Raw genomic sequence first — 21,820 nt, forward strand, 5'->3', positions numbered from 1 at the left:
AACATCTTCAGAAAGTGAAGCAATGCCAGTTTCAGTTAAGAGGCAGGGCTAGCCTAGCTCCTGGGTAAAGATGGAACAGTATAGGCTTCAAGCAGTTGACCGCTGGTTTGACCTAGGGAGGATTTTGGAAGGGAGAGTGGCTGTGAAAGCTATTATGGTCATCAGGAGACGGTAGTGGCTGAGGGGGGTTTGGAATGTAGCTTTGCCAGAAATTGACAAGTCAACTTGACAAGGAAAAGAGCTATCCTGATTTAATCCTAGTGTAAATAGTTTTTCTTCTTTTATTTCTGCATCTTTGCTTTTTAGAAACATTTGTAATGGTGGTGTCAGAGCATTGTGAATAAATGCTGGTGCTAGTTATGGTATCTAGTGGCTGGTGATACCCCAGGACGGCTGATACTGGGTTGTGTTTTTGAAGCCCGATGGGCTCCAAGGAGCATGCTACAGCCACCATCAAACTCATAATTCTGCAAAAAACCTATAGCTTTGTCCAATTGGATGTAAAATATTTCCTGTTTCAGCTGATGTACAGTATCAGAGCTGCACTGAGCATTATCAGTACATGAAGCTGGAAGGTGTCATAGCAACACTGTCGTGACATGACTGTCAGCATTATTCAGTGTAACTGCTTCTTAACGTCAGCTGCTGTGTAGTCTGGCCCCCTTGAAGGTAAAAAAGACAGTGGAGGGGTAGACTAAAGGTCATCGGTCTGGATGTGTCGTAGCAGTGTCTTGTGTCACCCAGGCATTCTCAGGGAAGGCACCAGGAGATGCTGTAGGCTGCAGCTGGTGCCCACCGATACAGGGAAGGTGCTGACCAGTCTCCATCGCCTAAGCAACGGTATTTGCTTAGGGTAAGGAAAGGATGGCTGAGGAAGGGGGTGGTAGGTGCCTTCGCGGCTGTTAAATATTGTTCCAGGGTGGACAGAGCTAATCTAGCCCTTGTGACTGTTCTGGTCAGGAAGAAAGGAAAAAGGGCCTGAAGGGCAACAGGGGACATCTGGTTTAGGCATGGGCTAACTGTGGGATGACTTAAGCGATGGGGTGAGCTGGTTACTTACGGAATTAAATTATTTTGGGCAGGCAAACCTTAACGTACCTGAGAAGCTGATGGCTCTTTGATGGTGGGGTAGGAATGAGCAGTTGGGCAGAGGACATCTCAGGATCGTTTTGCTGCTGAAAAAATGCACACGGAGTTGTGCTTTCAGAGGTATTCAGGTGGTATGGATTTATATTGCTGTCTGCTTCTCCTCTCGGTAACTGCAAGGTAATTCGCTTGACTAATGTGTTACAAGTTTCTTGCTCTTATTTACCTCAGGATCCACTGTGTTTTAAAAAGAAAATGAAGCAATATCTAACTGCCTGTATTTGAGACGGGCCTGTTCTGGCAAATCTGTTCCCGACACATCCAGCATCCGCTAAACCACTGTGTCCAGCCCAGTGCACAACAGCCATCCACTAACAGCACCTGCCAGAGGCTGCCCTGTCTCATCTGGCAAGTGGGTGGCCTGGGCTTCTGCCTTTCCTTGGTCTGAGGAAATGCAAAGTACAAAATTATCCCTTTAAATACAAGGTTATAAACCAGGCTCAGCAAGCTGGGAGGAGCTACCCCTCTGCTGCATGGGAGGACACCCACTTTTCCAGGAAAATGAGATTCATGGGAACCAGAAGGCAAAAAGGAATATAAAAGAAAGCCTAAATCTGTGGCTCTGTGGTTAGGGCACTCAGCTGGGAGCAAAGATCTCATTCCTGACCTCCCTTCTTCCAAGATCTGCCACAAATCTCAAGCCTGTTGCTGAGGAGGCACCTGTGCCAGCACCAGTTGCCCATTGTACCACTCTGGAGTGGATGCTCAGGGGTGACAGCACTGTGAGGGACCTCTTCTATGGCAGGGTCACACACTCTGTACCTACAGCGGCACCACTGATGAGGTCAGGAAACCATCCCAGCCTCACAGCAAGGGCTATACTCAGGTCTGTCACTGCTGTGCTGTGGTAAACTGTTTTTACTCTTCTGAGGAGTTCAGGGACAGAGTTAGTGTGAGCCCAGCAACTTACTAAAGCAGAAGTTTCCAAATATTTTTGTTTGGGTACCACCATTGCCAGTGGCAGCAGCAGCAGCAACATCTGCTTACCCTCGTATACCTTGCGGCAATGTCTGGGAGGTGTTGGAGCACCACGCTGAGGTGGCTTGTGTACCATAAGCAGTACGTCTACCATAGTTTGGGAACCTCTGTATTACAGGAAACCAGTCCAGGTTTGGCATCCTGTGACTCAAACTCCCTTGGAAACGAGTCCGAGTCCCTCACTGAACCGCTGTGAGTCACCATGCCGGCCTTGAGCCTCAGGAAAGGCTGCTATGGAGACCACGGACAAACTTGCAATAATTATGGAAGCCTGGCAACAGGTTTTAGAGGATGCCATTGCAAATTATCGTATTCCTCCCCAGCCACAACATGTGTTAAATTTGTGTTGCCCTTTATTGCAGGTTTAGTCCTTTCTATTTTTAGTTTCTCTGTTGAAATAAAACGAATACAGCAGGATGGAAAAATTTTGAGTCACCCCAAAGCTCCTGACCGATCTCCCCCTCATCAGAAGGCAGTGGAAGCACCCTTTGGTCATGTCCATAAGGCACATATGCATGGCTGAAAGTCAGTCTAGATGATACGAGACTCTGCATTCACAGCACTCTGGCAAAACGGCGCTTCAGCACCAGCTTCCGTCTGCGGCTTGAAAGAGAATTTGTTTATGTCTCTTCGTGTATCTCCGTGCTGGAGGCCTTACCTTTGCCATCCTGCGCCTGTACTGGAGCTTTGAATTTCTGGGTGGCAGAAAGTGCGCTGCTTGAGGATGATGAATTTGCTTTGAAATCTTGTACCTGTTGGCTGCATAAGATGGCACGGTCCACTAGAAAATTTTAATTATACTCTTTGTTATAGTGCTGTAACTAGGTTTAAAACTGTTCCTAGCCTCTTTACACTGGAGAAAGGAATGATGTACACCTGGTTCTGCTGTTCAAAATAAATTGTTTAGGGAGGTGCTAAGTTTGATAATCACGCATGGATGCATTTGACTTTGAACAAATAGTGAATGCAGCTGCATTTGCTGGTGATACCTGGCCCTCTTCTGGTCTGATCTGAAGTAACTGCGAAAAGACCTGTTTTGCTCAATGTACATTTTCTAAGGAAATATGGCCCTGGGACAGTAGAAATCCAGGCAAACCGCCTGGAAAAGAATAGACTTTCTTAAGCTTTTTATGAAATACTTCACACTCTTGTAATTAGCTAACACTCCTACTACAATTTTCAGAGATGAGAGCACTGGGAAGACTGAATTACTGGGGTCCAAAGAATCAAAAAAACTTTTGTGGAAGAAGGTTATGCTAGACAGAGGAAGTTTTTTTTTTTTCATTTAAATTACTGTATATCCTGTGTATCAGACATACCAGTGGGACTAATTACACTGCAGATGTTAGCACTTTTCTTTCCTTGTACAAACGAGCTCAACTCACATAAAATGTGCATTGCTAACTCCCGCTGCTGGCTTCAACAAAGCAGAAATGCAGCGTGACTCTGTATCAACTACTTCATCACTGGGGGGAATAACTGTTCTTGGGATATCTTGCAGAAATGGATGTCATCTTAGAGCTTACGTAATATAAACCAGGTTGATATAAATATACGTAATATAAACCAGTCCATAACTTTCTGCAAAAAAAAAAAAGAAAAAACAAAAAAAGCAAAAGCATGACCCCAGGCTCCTTGTCCCCATATACTGCAAGATCAGAACACAGAACACATTGCAGCCAAAATAGCCTGATTCAAACGGGAGAGGTAGGGTGGTGTTAATGGCAATGAACACTCATGGCTTCAGAGGGAAGTCAGCTAATGGATTGGGTGGTAAAGACTGCATTTTGATTAAGTCAACAAATTTGGCTGCAGATCTCAAGTTCCAGAGGACAGGACTTGGACTGATACGCTGTTCACATGGAGGAGAAAACAGTTTTCGTTTGATTGGACACTTTTCAGTATGCATAAAGGGCAAAGCAAACAAACTTGGGAAGATCAGAAGCACCTGGAAGGAGGAAGGCACCAATTTTTAGGCATACCCACTAGCTGGCTCTAAGTCCTTATCCAGAGTCAGAATGACTTGCAGACTCCATAGCTTTGTCATCTGAGGGCATAGATAGCTGTAGCTCTGGGAAAACAGTTGTCGACAGCCGTTCAGATTCAGCAGTTGATGAAAGTTGCATTCACGTAGCTTCTTGACATGTAGCTCCTTGAATACAGAAAGCGTAGAGATTCCTGCAACATCCAGAATGAATCCTTCGCAATGACAATTGGCCAAAGCATCATCCATGCCAAAATAAAGCTTATGAAAGATGGACATTTTTGGCATCAAAGACATGATGGTGAACCCAAAGTATTACAAGAAAAAGACCTACCTACAAGAAAAAGCCATGTGGAGCTTAATATCAGAGTTCACAAAAATCATAGAGCCGTAGATATTTCAGCAAGAGTGCAACTGTTCCATTACTGAAAGGGCATCAAAAGCGGGGCAGTGCTTTGGGAATTGGAGGGAATGGATCTATTCGTTGAGAACAATCACATGACTTTTTAAAACATAAAAAGCAATTAACCAGAAGCCTGTTTTGGCCCAAAGGACTTGGATAAATATATAAAAAGGAAATATTTCCCACTATTAATAAGAAGATAAATTTGGAGGACTTGGTAGATGGCAAACGCTTTCCTAAAGCCCCATCTTTAAAACCAGAACATACATTGATTTTAGCCCTCTCTTTGGAAGATGGTTTTCTCAGACACGTAATATATAGCAGAGTTTGATGGTATAAGAGGTGACACTTTATGTAGATGACGGTTTTGTTGGGGTGTGTGGATGATAAGAAATTCAAAGCCATCCTGAAAACAGCTAGAACAGCAGTGCTAAGGCTGAATCACAACACAAAATACTTATATGGGGAATATAGTGCTCAGGAGAGAAGTTAACCTGAATATGTTCTTGACCTGCTGAGCTGAGCCACCACCCTTAACACGAAAAAAGGGGGTAGAGGGATTTCTGTGTAAAGCAAATTATGTAAGGCAATGTTTGACTAACCTGGATTCTCAAACCAGCAACTTGAGAGCAGTACTTGTGCACAGGTAGTTATGGGATGTAACTCTTGGTAGAGATTTAGAAGCTGAAGAATTTGGTCAGTTAGGACCAGTCTGGTGGTGAGCACAAAGCAGGGCTGTCCACAAGCCTTTCCAAGAAGGAGGCCGGCACTAGGAGAGTGAAGAGCTTTTTCTGACCCCTGCCCGACCCAGTGGTACTGATATCTCAAGGCCTCTGGGACCTGCACCAGGTCTGAGGCTTACTGAGCGTTTCCAGCCAGGTTAGTTAAGAAGTTGGTGGCAATGGTCTGGAGTTCAGTGAAGACCCCTTGCTAAAACTTGTTCACCTGGGAAAGGTGATGTGAGCAAATGTACCTCTAAAAAGCCTCTTTTCTTTGCTCATGCAGGGGATGAGGTGCACAGTGCTGTTAAGGAGCAGAGTAATGAAAGCAAATCTTAGGTGAATCTCCGGTTCTGAGTGACTAAGAACAGCCAGTCCATCATTGATACTATTGAATAAAGGTGTTATTCAAGCAAGTTGTAAAAAACTTGTTTATTTATGAAGGAAGTGTATGCGCCTAACAAACACCCAGCATTTCTTACCACTTTTTTGAGTCTAAGTGATGTAGCTGTCCATGTACCAGACCCTGCTCCACAACTCGGTTGGGGGTGAGCTGCAGTAGAGAGGATCCGGAGGGCAAGGCACAGCAGCCCTCTTGCCCATTTGTATGTCCAAACCCATTTCACAGAAATGGGTCTCAAGTAAGTAGCTGGATCAGAGGTTTTTTACCTAGTAGGTTTGGGTTAGACCCAGAGCATCAGACTCAAAGTCCTATTCATCACCCTAAACCTACACAAAATGGACATGACTCATTGTCTATGCATGTTGAAGAAGTCAGGAGGGAAATGAGTTTCCCTTTCAACAATTTAACTCAAAGGCTTACTGTAGCATAATTAGTCAACTGGAAAAAGAGCTGCAATTACATAAGATAATTTCATGGATTTCTGACAGATCCCCAATGCCTACGTATGAATCTGTACCCACCTAAGGAGGAGAAGCAAGCTCTGCTCATCCTAAAACTTGGACCTTGGAGGCTTGTTTAGTTTTTAAGAAGCATGCAAGATAAAAAGCAAGACATTTAAGATATACTCTTCTTTATTATTGCCTTTAATCAATAAACCTCTATTTCGGATGATTTTTCCAGGTACCTGCTGGTGACAATTATTGTGATATATTGTGACATATTATTGTGATCCTCTGCCATTGGGAAGTCAGAGGATGCCCAGGAAGGGTCTGCAAGGGGCTTCTGTTCTGCTGCCTGCTGCCAGTTCAAAGCACGGCAGCAGCCCAAAGCAGGAGAGAAAAGGGATCGGTGAGACCTCATCCTGTGACTTGCAGCTGGTTCCAGGGGCATCTTAACTGCACGCTTGGATGTTTTATTTTCTGCATCTTTAATATAGGTAACAATGATTTGCAGAGTGTATAAACATATGTCTAAGTAATGCATGGTGCTCAGACAGACCTGTGTAGCTATTACTTTAATACTTTATGAGAAAATAAGATTCCCTACATTTCAAAGAACTCTATGCTTAGGTCACACCATCCTTCTTAACAAAATAGCAGGAATTGTTTCAAGTGACAAATGAAATACTGGCCACCAAAAAGAGCATAACGAGCTTTATCTTCATTTATACGGAGGCAAAGTTTGTACCTGGAGCACAAGGCGGCGGCTGCTGCTGCTGCTGCTGCTGCTGGTGCTGGTGCTGGTGCTGGTGCTGGTGCTGGTGGTGGTGGTGCTGCTGCTGCTGCTGAGCAGCCACACGGTGTCAGTCTGATGCAGAGAAAGAGCCCGCTCTTATCCCTGGGACCCGGCTCTAAGTCAGGCAGCCCTCAGCAGCAGAGCCGTATGCCAACTCGGACCAGACCGGGCCTGTGTGGTCCCCAGCATAGGATGTATTTGCTGTTTCAGGAGTTGTTAGTCTGATACTGGTTCAGAGGGTGTATGAAGTGCTAGCTAGGCTAAATATTAGAATATATTGCCGTACTTCCTACACCATCTATTAGCAGCATCATATAACACAAATTATATGCTCCAAATTTGCCTCATTAAAAAACCCAATTTTTATCTAAATGCACTCATGAAATAAAATGACAGACCGACTTTTTCCTCCTCCTTGTTTTGGAGAAGCAGACAGACAAAATACAGGTGCCAGTGCACAATTTTTTATTTTCTCACTAAAGGACAGGCTGTTTCTGTGCAATCTTACTAGCCCCCAAGTAGCCCTGGTGTGGATATACAGAGTACAAAAAAATTCGAAGACTGGTTTAATGAAGTCTATTAAATAATCTTAGAGAGATCTTAGACAAAACCGTTAACTATTTGGAACAAGAACCTGTTGCCTCTCACAATCAGCAGCCACTGTACAGCACAAGGAGATTCTATCAGCCAGCATTACGGTTGCTTGTTTGGTTCTGATTTTTGTTGAGAGGGCCATCGTATATATCTGTGTGTGGTTGCTAGCAAATATACTATTGTTTCTAAATTGCATTGTGATAAGGTCTGTGAAGAATGCCATGCAGGAGCCAAAGAATACATTACATAAATAGTCTCGAATTTGTTTTTCAGCTGTACGAAATCAAAGCACTCTTAAGGATAGAAGAGTCTTGCTTGATTTCTGCATGTAGAAAGTCTATTAATTCTTCATAGAGAAAACAAGTTTTTACCCAGAGAGCCCTTGCACTATAAAGGCTGGCTGTACTTCCAAGCTTTGCCATGCTCATTATATACTTGCAGAAATCAGAAAAGCCAGAACTAAAAATCCCAGCTGTACACAGTTTTCTGAAGGGTAAGATGAGCATACTCACATTTGTAGAGTGGAATATTGTATAAGATGACACATTTATATTATAACTGCTTCCTCATGAGAATAACTACATAATCCAGAAAGCTACAATGGGGATGTGTGTGTGCATGCGCACGTGTGTGTAAAGTTAGACTTTACAGGATATCCTTACACTAGATGTATCCTGTGTTGACTAGCTCTAAGAGTCTGGTACTCCGGCTGTTAAGTCAAGGTGGGTAACGTTGCCAATTCTTCTGTAACAGCATTTTGTTGGGTATCTCATCAAATAACTGTAAAATAAAATGGCACTTCTACAGTGCTGCTTATTACTGCTATGGAACATAAGCACGAGCAGCAATGCTGAGCCTATAACACAGCAAGCAAAGCCTAATGTTGCGTTCCCTCGCAATGCTGATCCCAGGTGGCTTCTCGTAGGCGTTAGCAATGCTGGGATCCACTCGGGACCACTGGCTGGGGCATGTTCTGATCTGTGTAGTGCCTTCCAAAGTAGCTACTTACCGGCTATGGAGCTGTGGCTGGAAGGATCAATGGAAGGAAAGAAACATTTCATTTCTATGCCATCTAATAAAAATCCGTGGAGGCACACGTAGAAGAAAATCCTCAGTTGAGCAGATTCCCCCAGGTGGGCAACTACAGCTACGATGCTGATGGGAAAAACCCATTGAGAGACACTTCGTGGCAGTTCCCAAGATAAGATAAGCTGGCCTCCTTCATTAACTCCTACCATGTTAGATTTCAAAAGCTTGATCAACTTATTGACCTTGGACTTTTTGACTTCAGAACAAGCCTAGAATTAGAACAATATGTGTAAATGGAAAAGGCCAAATGTGACTTTTTATGTATTTCCATTGCTCTGCGTGTTTGCTCTCTTGCATACATGGTGTTCTTGAGAATTAAGTCAAAACAAATACTCTTTTCCACTGAGATCAATGAACTCTAACACTGACCTTACTTAGGGTGGCAGAAATTGGAAATTTGTGAAAATAAGTATTTTCACAGCAAGACCGTGTAGTTCTACTCCCTGGCTTTACAGTGTGTAGTGGTCCTCAACTATTCTCATGCTTTTCATCAAATACACATTTCTCTCTTGCTCTTGATTGACAGATAGGAAGGTGCAAATTTTGCACTGTATTATCTTTCTGTCTTGCTCTTGTTGGCTGTGAAGCTGAACCCCAGGGCGATGGTCATCTGTTTAGCTGATCTGTTTTCTGTTGTTTTACCAATCCTCTCCTCCTGCCAGGCTCTCCACCTGGGGCTGGAGCTGTGTGACAGCAAAGCGCCGTTGCAGACGTCGGCGGGACCATACCTGTTCTTGGCTCAGCGAATGGCTCAGCGCATGTGGTGTAACCAAAGCCTGAGAGTTAGGGCAAAGTAAGTTCCTACAGAGCATGGTGTTGTGCCAAATCACAAAGCCATGATGAGATGATCTCTCATCAGAAGACATCAAATGTCATCTTTGGTTAAGAATAAACTTTTTTTTAAATTGCATGTTTTAAGAAATATGTAATTAAGAAAGCATAATTAACACCATACCATATCACAGTGTATTAAGATTATATCTAATACCTTCCCAGATGTTACATTGCCTAAAGCTCGAACAGTATTTCAGATCTATTTTGAATTCTAGTCCATCACATTCATTTACCAGATGCACTGGCTTATCACTTCCCTAGTAGGTAATGCTTTCTTGTGCAATTTGTGCTCCTCCAAGTGTTTGTTGCCCAGCAAATGCCACAGGAGCCAGCCTGTGGCCTCTGGGGAGCCCTCCCAGGCACACAGCCCCGTGCAGTTCCCCTAACTTCGTACAGCCTCAGGACTTTGGGCCACTGGTGGTCTAAACCAGTGTGACTGCAGTTATGTCAATTAGCTAGGCTGACAGAAGTCCTGAAAACTGGCTGAAAAGCTGGTTCTTAGCATTTAGCTCAGAAGCAGGAAAAGATATTTCGTAGCTGCTGAAAGCTGTTAAATACCTGCTTTTAATAGGACTAATTTAAAACAACAAACATTTCTTTGGATCGTGCATTTCTTTCAGTGGCCCAATTAATGAGGCCGAGTAATGAATGGAGGCACCACTGGATTGTGTTTACACTGCAGTACCGCATTAGCAACCTTTTGGTCCTGCTCACGAGGCTGTAAAATGCTTTTTTCCTCACAGCATAGACACTATTATACTACTATCAGGGTTGGATTTACTTACCATTAAGCAAACGTAAATACTCCTGCATTTGGCACTGCCCCAATAACAGACAGGAGCTGAGGAATGCTGCTACGATACACAGTCAGAGGTTTCTGGGGGTACTTTTCAGAATTGCCCCATATTCGCTGCTCTGGGGGTGTGGGCTCGGACCGGCACAGAGAAGAGCTGAAAAGGCCAGGGCTGGCAGCAATGACCGCAAGCAGTTGTTCTCTGATGCAGGAGCAACGCTGGGTCGTGCAGTGGAGATGGGACCTTAGTCATGCTTCTACACTCTGTTCAAACGCTAAATGTGTTGAAGGCTTTAGTACAGTTTGGGAACAGGTTCCTTGAAGAAATTCCTGGTATTTCCTGGTTCCAGGCAGGCTGAAAAACACTGTGAGAATGTGGTGCCTTTTGGTATGTCCATTTATGGGCATGAATCAAAGGAACTGCAGGGAGGAAAAAAAGTGGAAAATGAGAGGAAAAATAAGTTAACTGAGCTACTTCCTCTCTCGGATTCTTCTTGGGTTTTGGGCAAAGCCTTACACTGGTATTTCATCCCAACTTCTCTTTGCTAACTGCTTCCATATGTAGGCATAGTATAACATCAGTTAAAGCCACATTTAAGCACTGTTTTTAAAGAACTTAGGTCTTTGGTGGTAGGATGCAAAGTCAGAATGGTTGAATTATTATATGTTTAGGTAAGAATATTACTGTTCCTTCTTACATTTAATGTCGTTTTCAGTGTAATGGTACGAGTGCTTTCTTCAAGTGCGATGTCTGAAAAAGCTATGCTACATGAAAAAAATACAAATGATCTAGTTAGAGTATGCTATTTCTAGTGGTGCCCAAAAGCCAGTTTTCTCAGCTGAGTCCCCGTCTTTGTGAGACAAACAACTGGATACTGTTCAAAGACTTATTTGTTCCTGTGAGGTTACGGATCATTAAAAGTGGCTCATTCTTGAAGAGTTTCTTAACTAGTGTCTTTTGGATGTTTCTTAGCTCTGAGGAATCTGACAAATTTCCATCTGGAGAGTAGAGCCTATTTCATATGAAAGGGCTATAAGCCGTGTCTGTTGTTCACATCTGTATTGTGTTAGAAAGTTAAGCTGCAAATCCATACAAAAGTGTTATGGTACAAAAATCTGAAATATGATGGCTTAGAGTTATTTCACAAATTATTCGATACTCTGGTCTCCAGCCACCTTGAATTCCTGTTTAATGATTAATTGAGTATCATTTATTAAATGAGTATTGACTTTACAGTGGTCCCTTACCAACTGTATTATTAGTATTGCTGGAGATCCATTTTAAGCAGCTAGTCATTTGAATGAATACACTTTCATATATGAATAAAGTATTTTAAAAGTACAGTAGCAAACCTGCACAATAGAATTTTCTGAGGATGCAAATACCCAAAAGCGAACTTCCAGAACAAGGTATTTTGGAAGGAATGTGAACCAATGTTCTCTCCCATGTAAGTGACTGTGGACTTTTGAACTCAAGTTTTTATTCTTGCATCTATACATCTTAGGCACAAAGAAATCAGGAAACATCTTTACGGTTGAAAGGTCCACATTTTAAACGTCATTTAAGATGCCATAAATTCCACACAAGGGCTCCTTTTTCCCAGGATACCTTTGAAAGAACGTCTTACAAACAGTATGATGCCTACCTACACCTCTAGGAGACCTTACAACAAAAGTATTTGAATTTCTTTACCTTCAGAGATAAAACCTTCAGAGGTCTAACACTTGTGAAATGGTGTAAAATGCATGCTTCTGTCAGAAGACTACCTGTGTTCCTGGAAAAAAAAGAAGTGCAAATCATTATAATGCAGTGATAGCTGAAATTTATGATCCTTGATATGCTCAGGGGAGAGCAACAACTTGCTAAACAGATTTGCATATGCAGCATACTTCTTTATTTTAATTCACAGTGGCAACAGCAAACCACCATTAAAATATTCTGACAGGAGGCCTCTTTCATCCTTCTCCGCTGGCCTGTGAAGCAGTGTGATAATTTGTCAGATGGCAGGCAAAGCAGCTGCATCATTGCATTACCAGGCAGAGGATAAGTCGTGGTCCCGAGCTGTTTTAGGGGAGCCCCCTTTGTGGGTCTCTAATTACAGATGGTCCTTCCTAAACCAGAGCACCGCTGCCGCTCTCTGGCCCTGCAGCCTTGTACGCCAGGCACAGCTGGTGGACGGTACCGGGGGAGGCCACAGCACTGTGCAGCTTAGGCGTCTGAGATATAGCCCGCACCGCGGAGGACTGGGAGCAGAACCTAAGTGAATCTCATGAGCTGGTCACGAGGCTCAAGAGGTTGATGTTATAAGGAATGGCCATTCATGACTGATACCAATTTGTAAAAGAACGCAGGGCAGAGTTGTTAATGAACAGGCTTGAGCAGCCTCATAAACACCCCATCTTTTAAGGGCATTAATCCAAACCTGCTAGGTGTACTGTGCTTCTTTTTGTTCTTCTGATCCTGACAACTTCTATCGTGATGGCTATGAATGAAGTCCATGTACGTCCTGCCCTTCCTGGAACCAGAAATGACAGTTTTCTTGTTATTTGGGGGTGGAGCCACAGTAGCGGTAGGACAAGCAGTCCTTGGGGTTGTATGAGCGTTTGAAGTGTTTCCAGGGTGAACTGAATGGCTGCATCGTATTCATAACCTGAAGAAAAAAAAAAAAAGAGAAAAAATGCTGGAGAGTCTCAGGGAGCGTAAGAGCCAGAGGCTACCCAAAACTATTTCATATGGGACAGAGAAAGCCACTTCCTCATGCCAGGAGAATTCCTCGTATTTTTTAGAGGAAGGGGAAATGTTTCTATGGCCTTCTGCAAAGCCAGGTGAGGCCACTGGCAAGACTCCCATTAACTTCCCATTAGTTTAGGGCTCCGTTGCCCATCATTAGTCAAAGCTGGTGTTACACTGATTTGCCGCTAATGCTAGCGGCAATCAATGGGATTGGAAGGTGCTCAGGAAGGATGGACATTTTTGTAAGCTAACACTCTTTCACCACCAGGAAATTCCAGATTGAACTTGTTTGCCTGAAGAGGATTCTTGTTGGAGAGTACGTGTTTTTTCTGAAAACAAGAACTAATGCTTCTAGTGCAAAGGTTAATTTTAAATTCAGAGAATCCCCTCGTCTTAATAAAGGGACAAAAGAAGTCTGTTATTAATGTAGGACCTAGCACAGGACTGAAGCTTTCCTTTTAGCTTTAGGGGGATAAGAGAGAAGACTCACAACTGTCCTTACACTGTTTTTTGCTTATCTGAGAAGAACGTTTGGACCATTATCAAAATGTGAAGCTCTTGCAACGCTTCTCATCTGTGGGCCTGCAAGAGTTTGAATCAATGGACACTTTACAGACAGAACGGTCATGTAAAATGACTTGCCCCCAGTCATCAAGTAGGAAGGTCACCCAGGTATTTGCCACCCGAGTTCAGTGCTCTGTCTACCATACCATACTAAGGTCTTAATTTAAGTAAAACCACATCTAAGTTAGCCCTACTCTGCATGAAGGTTAAATCAGAAGATCTTAAGAGGTCCCTTCCAACCTGTATCATTCTATGATTTTTATGATACAACTCATTAGCTCTTCACTGAGAATTTTACCAAATTTTGGACTTCTGGATTTGACTCTAGAGTCAGGAGCCACTTTAATGCAGATACTTTAAAAACCATTTTCCTTGCCTTAGCTGAAAACAGATCTTAACTTGTGGAACATTTCAATGAAATTAAGTATGTTGCATGGAGTATTATAGCAGGAGTTGAATACTATGGTGACCAGCTGGCTCACTTCAAAGCTACCACATGTGATGCATGAGGAACCTGCTGCGCTTTCTAATGCAATACCGGCCTTGGCAAAGCAAGCCTGGCCCTGCCCTCCGTTCTAAATTCAGAAGAGTAACAAACTACAGTTGGTTCACTAGTAACAGAGTAAGTAACCATAAATCATTAGCTTATTCATGAGTGTATGTGCTTCTGGACAGAAAAACCCACGACGCATTACTTGATTTTCATCTAGTGCAAAGCCAAGCCCTTTTAGGAATATGAAAGGTAATAGTGAAGACTAAAGGTAAATGAAATACCAAGCCATTTATATAAAAAATATAAATACTTTATTTTCAACTAAAAAGGTGCAAACATGTAACTTTTGGTCACACTTCTCAACAAATAAACTGTCCAAGAAGAGCCATAGTCAAAGAAAGAAACAAATGCTCAAGTGGAAAGACTGATGACCTACAGAAGAGCCATTTTTTTAAAGCCACTTGTCCAATAAAGTGGAAGTAAAGGTATTTTGCCAGATGAGTGCTTTGTAAGAATACAGGCACCTCAACTCGTAATACTCTCCATCTTGATCTCAACTCACCATTTGGCCCCATCTGAACAATTTCCACTAGAGTATTTATTTCATGCTTTGAATGCATTGTCAGACAAGCTTTAAATCCTACCTATCTTGTTCCAAAAAAGAAGGCTATCATTGAAATTTCAAAGCATTAAACAAAGGCACAAAACTTTAAATTAATTTAGATAACTGTACAAATATATATACACACACACAGTATTTACAATATTAATAAAAAGTAGCTTGTTACAGGTAAATTAACTGCCACAAGCTGTCCAGTCTAATAGACATGATTCTGATTCTTGTTGACCAAGCCATATGAATCAGAGTGTCAGAGCTGAAACATTACTGTCCTGACTAACAGAACACCTTCTACTTAACACTTCGCTGGGCGAGGGTTTGCAGCATTCCAGCTGTTGCTGTCAGTTAACCAGCGCCAGCAAACATGCTAACGGTCTCCTTCTCAATTGCACTACTAGATGAAGCACGCTGTACCACATCAAGGGAACATTTGCTCGGCTCTGCTTTTCCTGCCTGTTTCCCTTAACCCCTTCACACCACCTCACAAACAGCGTGTTCTGAAGCTGTGTCTTGCTGTGGTCCCACTGTCCGTTTCACCTTCTTCTTCAAACCACCATTTGGGGTCAGTAGAAAAATTGTCTTAAGTCACACGGAGCAGTTTGTTGAAATAAAAAAAAAAACTGATTTAAATACCTTGTGCTATTGAATCATGTTTACAAAGTGAGATGCAAATCAGTTCAAGTTGAGAATCTACTTAGCGTCTCCTTCTGGCTTTATGCCATGTCTCCATACATCTTTCTGTAGTACAGAGACTCAAAGATGTCATTGTCTCCAGGGCAGTTGTAGTGGCATGCGCAGGTCTTGATGAACATCATTTTCCTTTTCATGATCTCCCCATCAGGGCACTTGAACTCCACGGGGAGGGTGGCTGTTCTGTGGGGTGTGCAGCAGCGCCCATCAGTGCAGACACCACAGAACTTAGCTCTGTAGGTCTTCACGCTGGTGCAGCCAGACAGCTCAAACTTGACGGGCTTGGAGATTTTGGGGGTGCGAATGCACTTTTTGCCTTTCTGTTAGGATACAAGTAAATACAAAATGTTTAGAAGGTAGGCTTTCACACAGCACTAAGTTTGCAAGCTAAGGGCAAGCAGACATGCTAATCCTTATTATATTTTCATCAAGCAAGAGTGTCTTACATAGTGCCATAATACAGCGTGAGAGAAAATTAAGGGCATTTAATTGTAAACTATTCACCACCGGGGCAAAACTCAAATTTCAAGGTAAACCACTTGAAACTGACTACCTGTCAGAACTGCACATTTTTTGGTAAGACACTGGGTTTTTGCTAGTGGATGTAAGCATTCTAGTAGATCATACATAAAGATGAGACTATTTACCTTGATGTTCTCCTCCAGGTCTGCTTCGCAAGGTCTGACCATGCACAGTCTACTCTGTTTCTCCAGTCTGCAGAAGGCATTATCGTTGGTGACCCTGGTTGAGATGCCCATGCCACAGCTCTTGGAGCAAGCACTCCATTCAGTGGTCTGCACCAGGCAGTTGGCACGCATCATTGTTGGGTCTGGACCGTAAGTATCTTCCAGTCTGTAAGCTGCAGGGGACAGACAACCAGGATGAGACCACCGTCTGATCTCATGCCCTGCTAGAGTCTCTCATCCCTTTCCTCAGGAATTCAGGCAGCCACGCTCATCTCTGGGGTGACCCCACTAACAGCTGCATTCCAGCTGCCGGGGTGCCCTGCGTCAACCCATCTCACTGCCTTCAACCTCCATGCAGGGTGCCCCTTCCCCCTGGGCTGCCATCCGCAGAGGGACCCCCACTCACCAGCGAGAGCAGGTCCCACGGCAGTCTGCTCTTTGGCCTCGTCGCAGACCCACTCCTCGCAGCACTTTCCAGGAAGCTTCACTCGGCGCGGGTAGGGGCAGTCAGGGCTGGGCAGGCGGACGTCCATGCTGCAGAGGGGCACGCAGCCCACCGCCCCGTCCAGGCAGGTGCACTGGTACTTGCAGCTGCTCTGGAAGGACTCGCCGCTCCGGTACACCATGCCGCCGAAGACGCACGGGGCGCCGTCCCGAGCTGCGAGGGGCAGGAGGCGGAGGGTGAGGCGGAGGGTGAGGCGGGCGGGCGGGAGGGAGGTGCAGCGGGGCCGGGCCACAGCCCCGGCTTACCCCTTCCCCAGCCCGGCGGGACCCCGCCCCTGTCCCCCCGGCTGGCGGCAGCCCCGGCCCCCACTCACCGGTGCAGACGCCGATCCTGCGGTTGGCGGGGGAGCCGAAGTCGCAGAAGAGCCCTTTGTGGTGGTCGCAGGGGTCGCGCTCGGTGCAGAGCTCGCCCAGCTGCTTGGCGCAGACGCGGCAGCAGCCGCAGCCGTCGGGCACCAGGGAGACGCCGGCGGGGCAGGTGGGGCCGGGCCCCGCGCCGCACTGGCACTGCCCGCTGCACTCCTGGCCCTGCGCCTCCTGCGAGCGGCGGGGGAGAGAGAGAGGGGCGTCAGGGCCGCCGCCGGGACCGCGCCGGCCGGGGCAGGGGTGGCGGCGCCGCGGGCGGCGGCACTTACCGGGCTGAGGAGGGCGAGGAGAAGGGCTAGGGCGAAGCTGGCGGGGGCCATCCCGCGGCGGTCGTCGGCTTGTGGGCGGCGCGGAGTCGGGCGGGCAGCGGCGTCGGGCTGCCCGGCGGAGGGGCGGTGAGGTGAGGTGAGGTGAGAAGCGTTTCCCGCCGGGCGATTCTCCTCAGCGGCGCTGCGCTCACGGGCCTGTCGCGGTGGGCGCTGGGCCGGCGGGCGGGTGGCTGCTCTGTGCTGCGCTGCTCCGCTTTCCTCCTCTCCGCTCCTTCCGAGTCCGGCGGGAGAGTGGCTGTGTGACTGCGGAGTGCTGGAGCGGGCGCCCCTTTATACGCGGCGGCGGCGCGGCCTCGCCAATGGGCTGAATGGGGCCGCGGACAAACAGCGACATTCCGCGCATTCCTGCGCGCCGCGCCGCGCCGCCCGCCCCGCCCCGCGCCGCCGCCGCCGCCCCGGAGCGGCCCTGACCCCTGACTCCCGCATTCCTCCGTCTGCGCCGCCCCCGAACGCAAGCCCCCCCCCCCCGTCTTTTTATTTTTCATCCTGATGTTTTTAAATGTGAGTCACCGCCGCTGCCAGCGGCTCTCGGCCGCCCCCCCACCCCCCGGCAGCGCGTTATTTCGAGGCGGGCGGCGGGTCCGGCGGGAAGGGGCGAGGGGGGTGGCGGGGCGGTTGCCAGGGGCGGCCGGGGGAATCCGTTATTTCCCGTCCTCTGTTCTCCCCGCTCGCCCCTCGTCCCTCCCCCGGGCAGAGGGGACGGGAGGTGGGTGGTTTCGGGGGTGGCCGGCCGGCCGCCGGGGCCCTTGCCTCGGGGTGCCCGGTGCCCGGCGGCAAACGGTCCTGGCGCTTTGGTACCACCAAAAAAAGGTATAATTACGCTACCGGGTATAAATTGACTCTGTGTACCACTGAATCATACTGAGTGTTTGTAATGTGTTCCTTCCCTAATAGATGCTCTCTATGAATAGAGAGAGTGCCTATTTACTGTGAAATATTTGGCACAGCGGACGGAGTCTGAAGCGCGGAAGAAGTGGCTATTATTTTCCCACTGCCTGTGTGCAGCTGTCATTTCTGAGCAACACGTTCCTCGCACATCCCTGCTTCCCAACCTTGCTGATGGTCCACCCAAGGGTTACAACAAGAAGAGACTTGCATGCCACCGCACTCAGCCAAAACCTAAACGTTGTGGTTTGTATTTGACCGAACCCAAGACCTAAGCATTGTGGCTTGTATTAAATCATTGCAGATAACTGTTATGGTTTTCTTTTTTTTTTTTTTAATCACCGGGAGGATGGTTCTTCCCCCACCTCCCCATGTATCACTTGAATATTCAGTGATGTCATGTTGTTTGACCTCCGCTTTAACGCAAGGAATGCCAGTGTTTTGGCTTTTGACCTGCAGAAGTATGTTAGTGTTTAATGAGAGAGACCGGCTTAATGCATCTTACTAGGCAAACTGAAATCTGATGGATATCTTAAAAGATACCATCTTTTGTGTGTAGGCTTTCTCCCGCTGCCATACCGTCCCTTCTTTCCATCCCTCCATATGTAGGCATACTTCATGCTATGATACAGCAGTAAGTACGCACAGGATTCTTGAGGGAAAAAGAAACGTTTTCATGTAAAGCCCCAGTAGGATATATTGTACTGTAAAACTGTTATTTATATTCTGCCGGCACTGTACTTTGGCTGGTAAAGTCGTTTGGATGTCGTTTCTTCTACTTGAAATTCTCCATTAAAATAAATGAGATTGGTTCTGAAAGAAAAAAATCCCAGAGGAACAGTTATGGTAAATAATATATGTTCCCAAACCCAGGAGGCCTCCTGAAATCTGTATTTACTTGAAGGACTCCAGTGGCCTCAGTGCTGGGTAAATAATATGTGTACCAAACTATGTATGACATGCATACCAAAATGCAAATGTAACCAGGTAAACAGAATGCCTTTTTTAAATGCCTAAATATGGTAGGAGAACATCAGAGAGAGAGAGGCTCTAGACATGTTTTATAACTTTCCGTGTAAGAGGTTTTTTCAGAGAAACAATTTTATTAAACAAAACCGAAGAATCTCGCTGACAGAAAAAGTATGTTTAAAAGTAACAAACCGCCAGAAAGCCAGGAAATCCAAAATTAAAGGATAAATCTGTCCCGAGTCCTCACACTGCGGGCCAAGTACAGCAAGCCCCATCCACTTGCTGCCCTGAGAAAAAAGACTTAAATAGGCATTTGGACTTCAGAACTAATTCTGGTCTTGCACCGCTGTGAATGGGGCATTAGCCCACTGAATTACAAGTTGTACGAACCCATGAAAGTGGGCAAGAATCAGAGTCCATCAGGTTTGCCTTCTGTCATTTTGGTTTCTGTGCTGTTAGATATGACACACCAGGCACCTCGTTTGTGCATGTGTATGTATGCACCGGGGCGAAGGGAACCTGGAAGCAAAGGTAGTTGTTTCAGAGTCCAGTCAGTCTTATCCTTTCTGATGACAATATGTCATGGGTTGGAGAAGTACATCTTGGCATTGATGCATAAAATGGTTAAAATGCACTGATTTTGACTTCCATGCAGGTGTTTATACAGCACATGCTTTTAAGATAGTATATTTTTTCTGCTGAAACTAGGAATTCACTACACCGGCCTTGCAGACTTGTTTACACAGCTATATACGGTATGTGTGTGTCTACATCAGCTTCAGTTGGTATAGTTCCTTTGGTGAAGTCTTGTAAAATGTACAGGTGTGGGTATGCTACATTCCTCTCTTGTGTTTTTCCTTCTTTTTTTTCCTCTTTCCCCCCAAAAAGTCACTTGATCAGGTATCAGACATACTGAAAACCTGGCAAGACTACAGGAAAGTGGCTAGACTTGGAGTGTTTGTGTACTTAAAGAAAGAATCTTGCACATTTTCAACTTTCAGTCACAGATTTTTTTTTATAAGAGCAATTGGAGGTCTGACCCAGCCCTCAAAGCGGAAATCAAAAGCTCCCAGAGAAACATACCCGAGGAATGTGAATCTGATCCAAGAACCATACGCAATGCACATACAGTACTGTCAGTCTTATAGGAAGTCTTGCCATATATGGACATCTGGACCCTGAGCTGTTTATCATCATGATAGGCTTGTAGCTGGCTTCGGACATTTCTGGCTTGCCTCGGGTTTAGTATGCCAATTAGTTCCTTTCCCAAAATGCTCACCAGGATATTTCTTAAAAAGTGTAATAAATATATCTCAAAATCCGGAGAGGTCTAGTTAAAGTTACGTTGGTAGGCTTTTGCTTAAAATGCAGATTCCAAGCAAGACTTAACTCTGCTAGCTCAGAAATAGACACAGAATAAAAATAAAGAGATTTATTCCATCGTGAATGTGGTTGCCTGGTATTTGTCTTTCTTAGAAGTCATCTGGTAACTTATTCTATGCATCTGTAGGCGTAGAAAGTGCTCTGAAGTAGACTACTCGCTGGACTTCTACTCATCCTTTTCTGGAGGGACGCGTGAGTGCACGAATCAACAAAGGCAAAGCGAAATAGAAAACTTCATTTCCCAGGAGCCGTCAAGCAAGTTATCCACGTGGTGCCATTTGTATTGCTTTGTTAGAGTGAGGCACGTGGCGCAAGCCTTCTGCTTTGGAGCCGTGACAGTTCACGTCAGCTAATCTTAGCAATGAGAGCCATTAGCTCTTCTCCGAAGTGAACCAGAATAAGAAGGCTGGGCGGTGCAGTGGATGGCATAGGGCCTGTGGAAATGTTCGCTGCTGAACTGGTGGACCTAGTCCAAGTTCCTCGTGATACTGGATCAGATTCTCTGCTAGCGTCAGTTGGGCAGATTCACTGAATGCACTGTTGGCCATCAAAATACTTGGACTTGAGAAGTCCAATTCCATTGAGCTAAAGCTACTGGGCAGTATGAGCAGAGCAAAACCATCAGATGTGATACCCATTATGCCCAGATCGGAGTTCTGTTGTTTTCATTAATCGTCGTTATTTAAACTTAGGTTCTTTGTGTTCTAACATGTAATATTTTGTTAATTCTAGAGTCACTGAGAATGCTGCTTTAAGCTCTTGGCTTCTTTCTTAAAAAGTAGCTGGAGTTTTGTAGGAATGTGTGTGGTCTTAAAGCAGGAAAGTGATTACTGGGAGTAGAATAATCTAAATGAGCATTCAAAGCACATGTAAAACTATTCATATGAAAGAGAGATTATAAGTAGCACGAAGCCAAAGGTCCTTTACCTACTGAGCTTCAGGTTCAGTATATCTGATTTTATTCTGAAAAATTTGCCATAGATCTTATCAGCACTGTAGGGAGCAGCATTCACTACATCTGTGCAGAGGTTGGCTGTGTCCTAGGTTTTTGTGGGGAAGCGCAGAGCCCTTCCACAGCTCACAAAGGTGAGTAAGGAGGGAAGAGACTTTCAGTTGTTTATTTCTCAGATTTGACTGAGGTTCGCAACCTCTTGCAGTAGTAAGTCAACTAGTGTAGGACTGCAGTGAGTCACTAACTGCTCCTTTGACAATTGTCCTATAAATGGTTAACAATTCATAAAAAGTAAGTGTCACTGGCTGGAGAGGAAACGTGGACAGGGACTTGATTCAGAACATCCACCAGAAATCCTTTGAGGTCCGTCTCTTAGAGAAACCATGTTTCTCTAAGAAACAGCTGGAGGAACGCTTCCTCCCGCTCTGTCATGGCTTATGTGGGCAGGAATGAATCAGATCTGCTTA

General features: G+C 45.3%; 1 protein-coding gene across 1 annotated transcript; it reads right to left on the reverse strand.

Annotated features, from left to right (window-relative positions):
- Positions 1–14,258: 14,258 nt before the first annotated feature.
- On the reverse strand, positions 14,259–17,507 carry CCN2 (cellular communication network factor 2). Its single transcript, XM_076333621.1, is given in 6 exon segments — positions 14,259–15,599; positions 15,927–16,138; positions 16,372–16,623; positions 16,784–17,006; positions 17,105–17,326; positions 17,328–17,507. Coding segments are annotated over 6 exon segments (1,386 nt in total). The 3' UTR covers positions 14,259–15,302.
- Between the last annotated feature and the right edge of the window lie 4,313 nt (positions 17,508–21,820).

The sequence above is a fragment of the Aptenodytes patagonicus genome, chromosome 3, assembly GCF_965638725.1.
Source record: "Aptenodytes patagonicus chromosome 3, bAptPat1.pri.cur, whole genome shotgun sequence".
NCBI classification, from domain to species: Eukaryota; Metazoa; Chordata; class Aves; order Sphenisciformes; family Spheniscidae; genus Aptenodytes; species Aptenodytes patagonicus.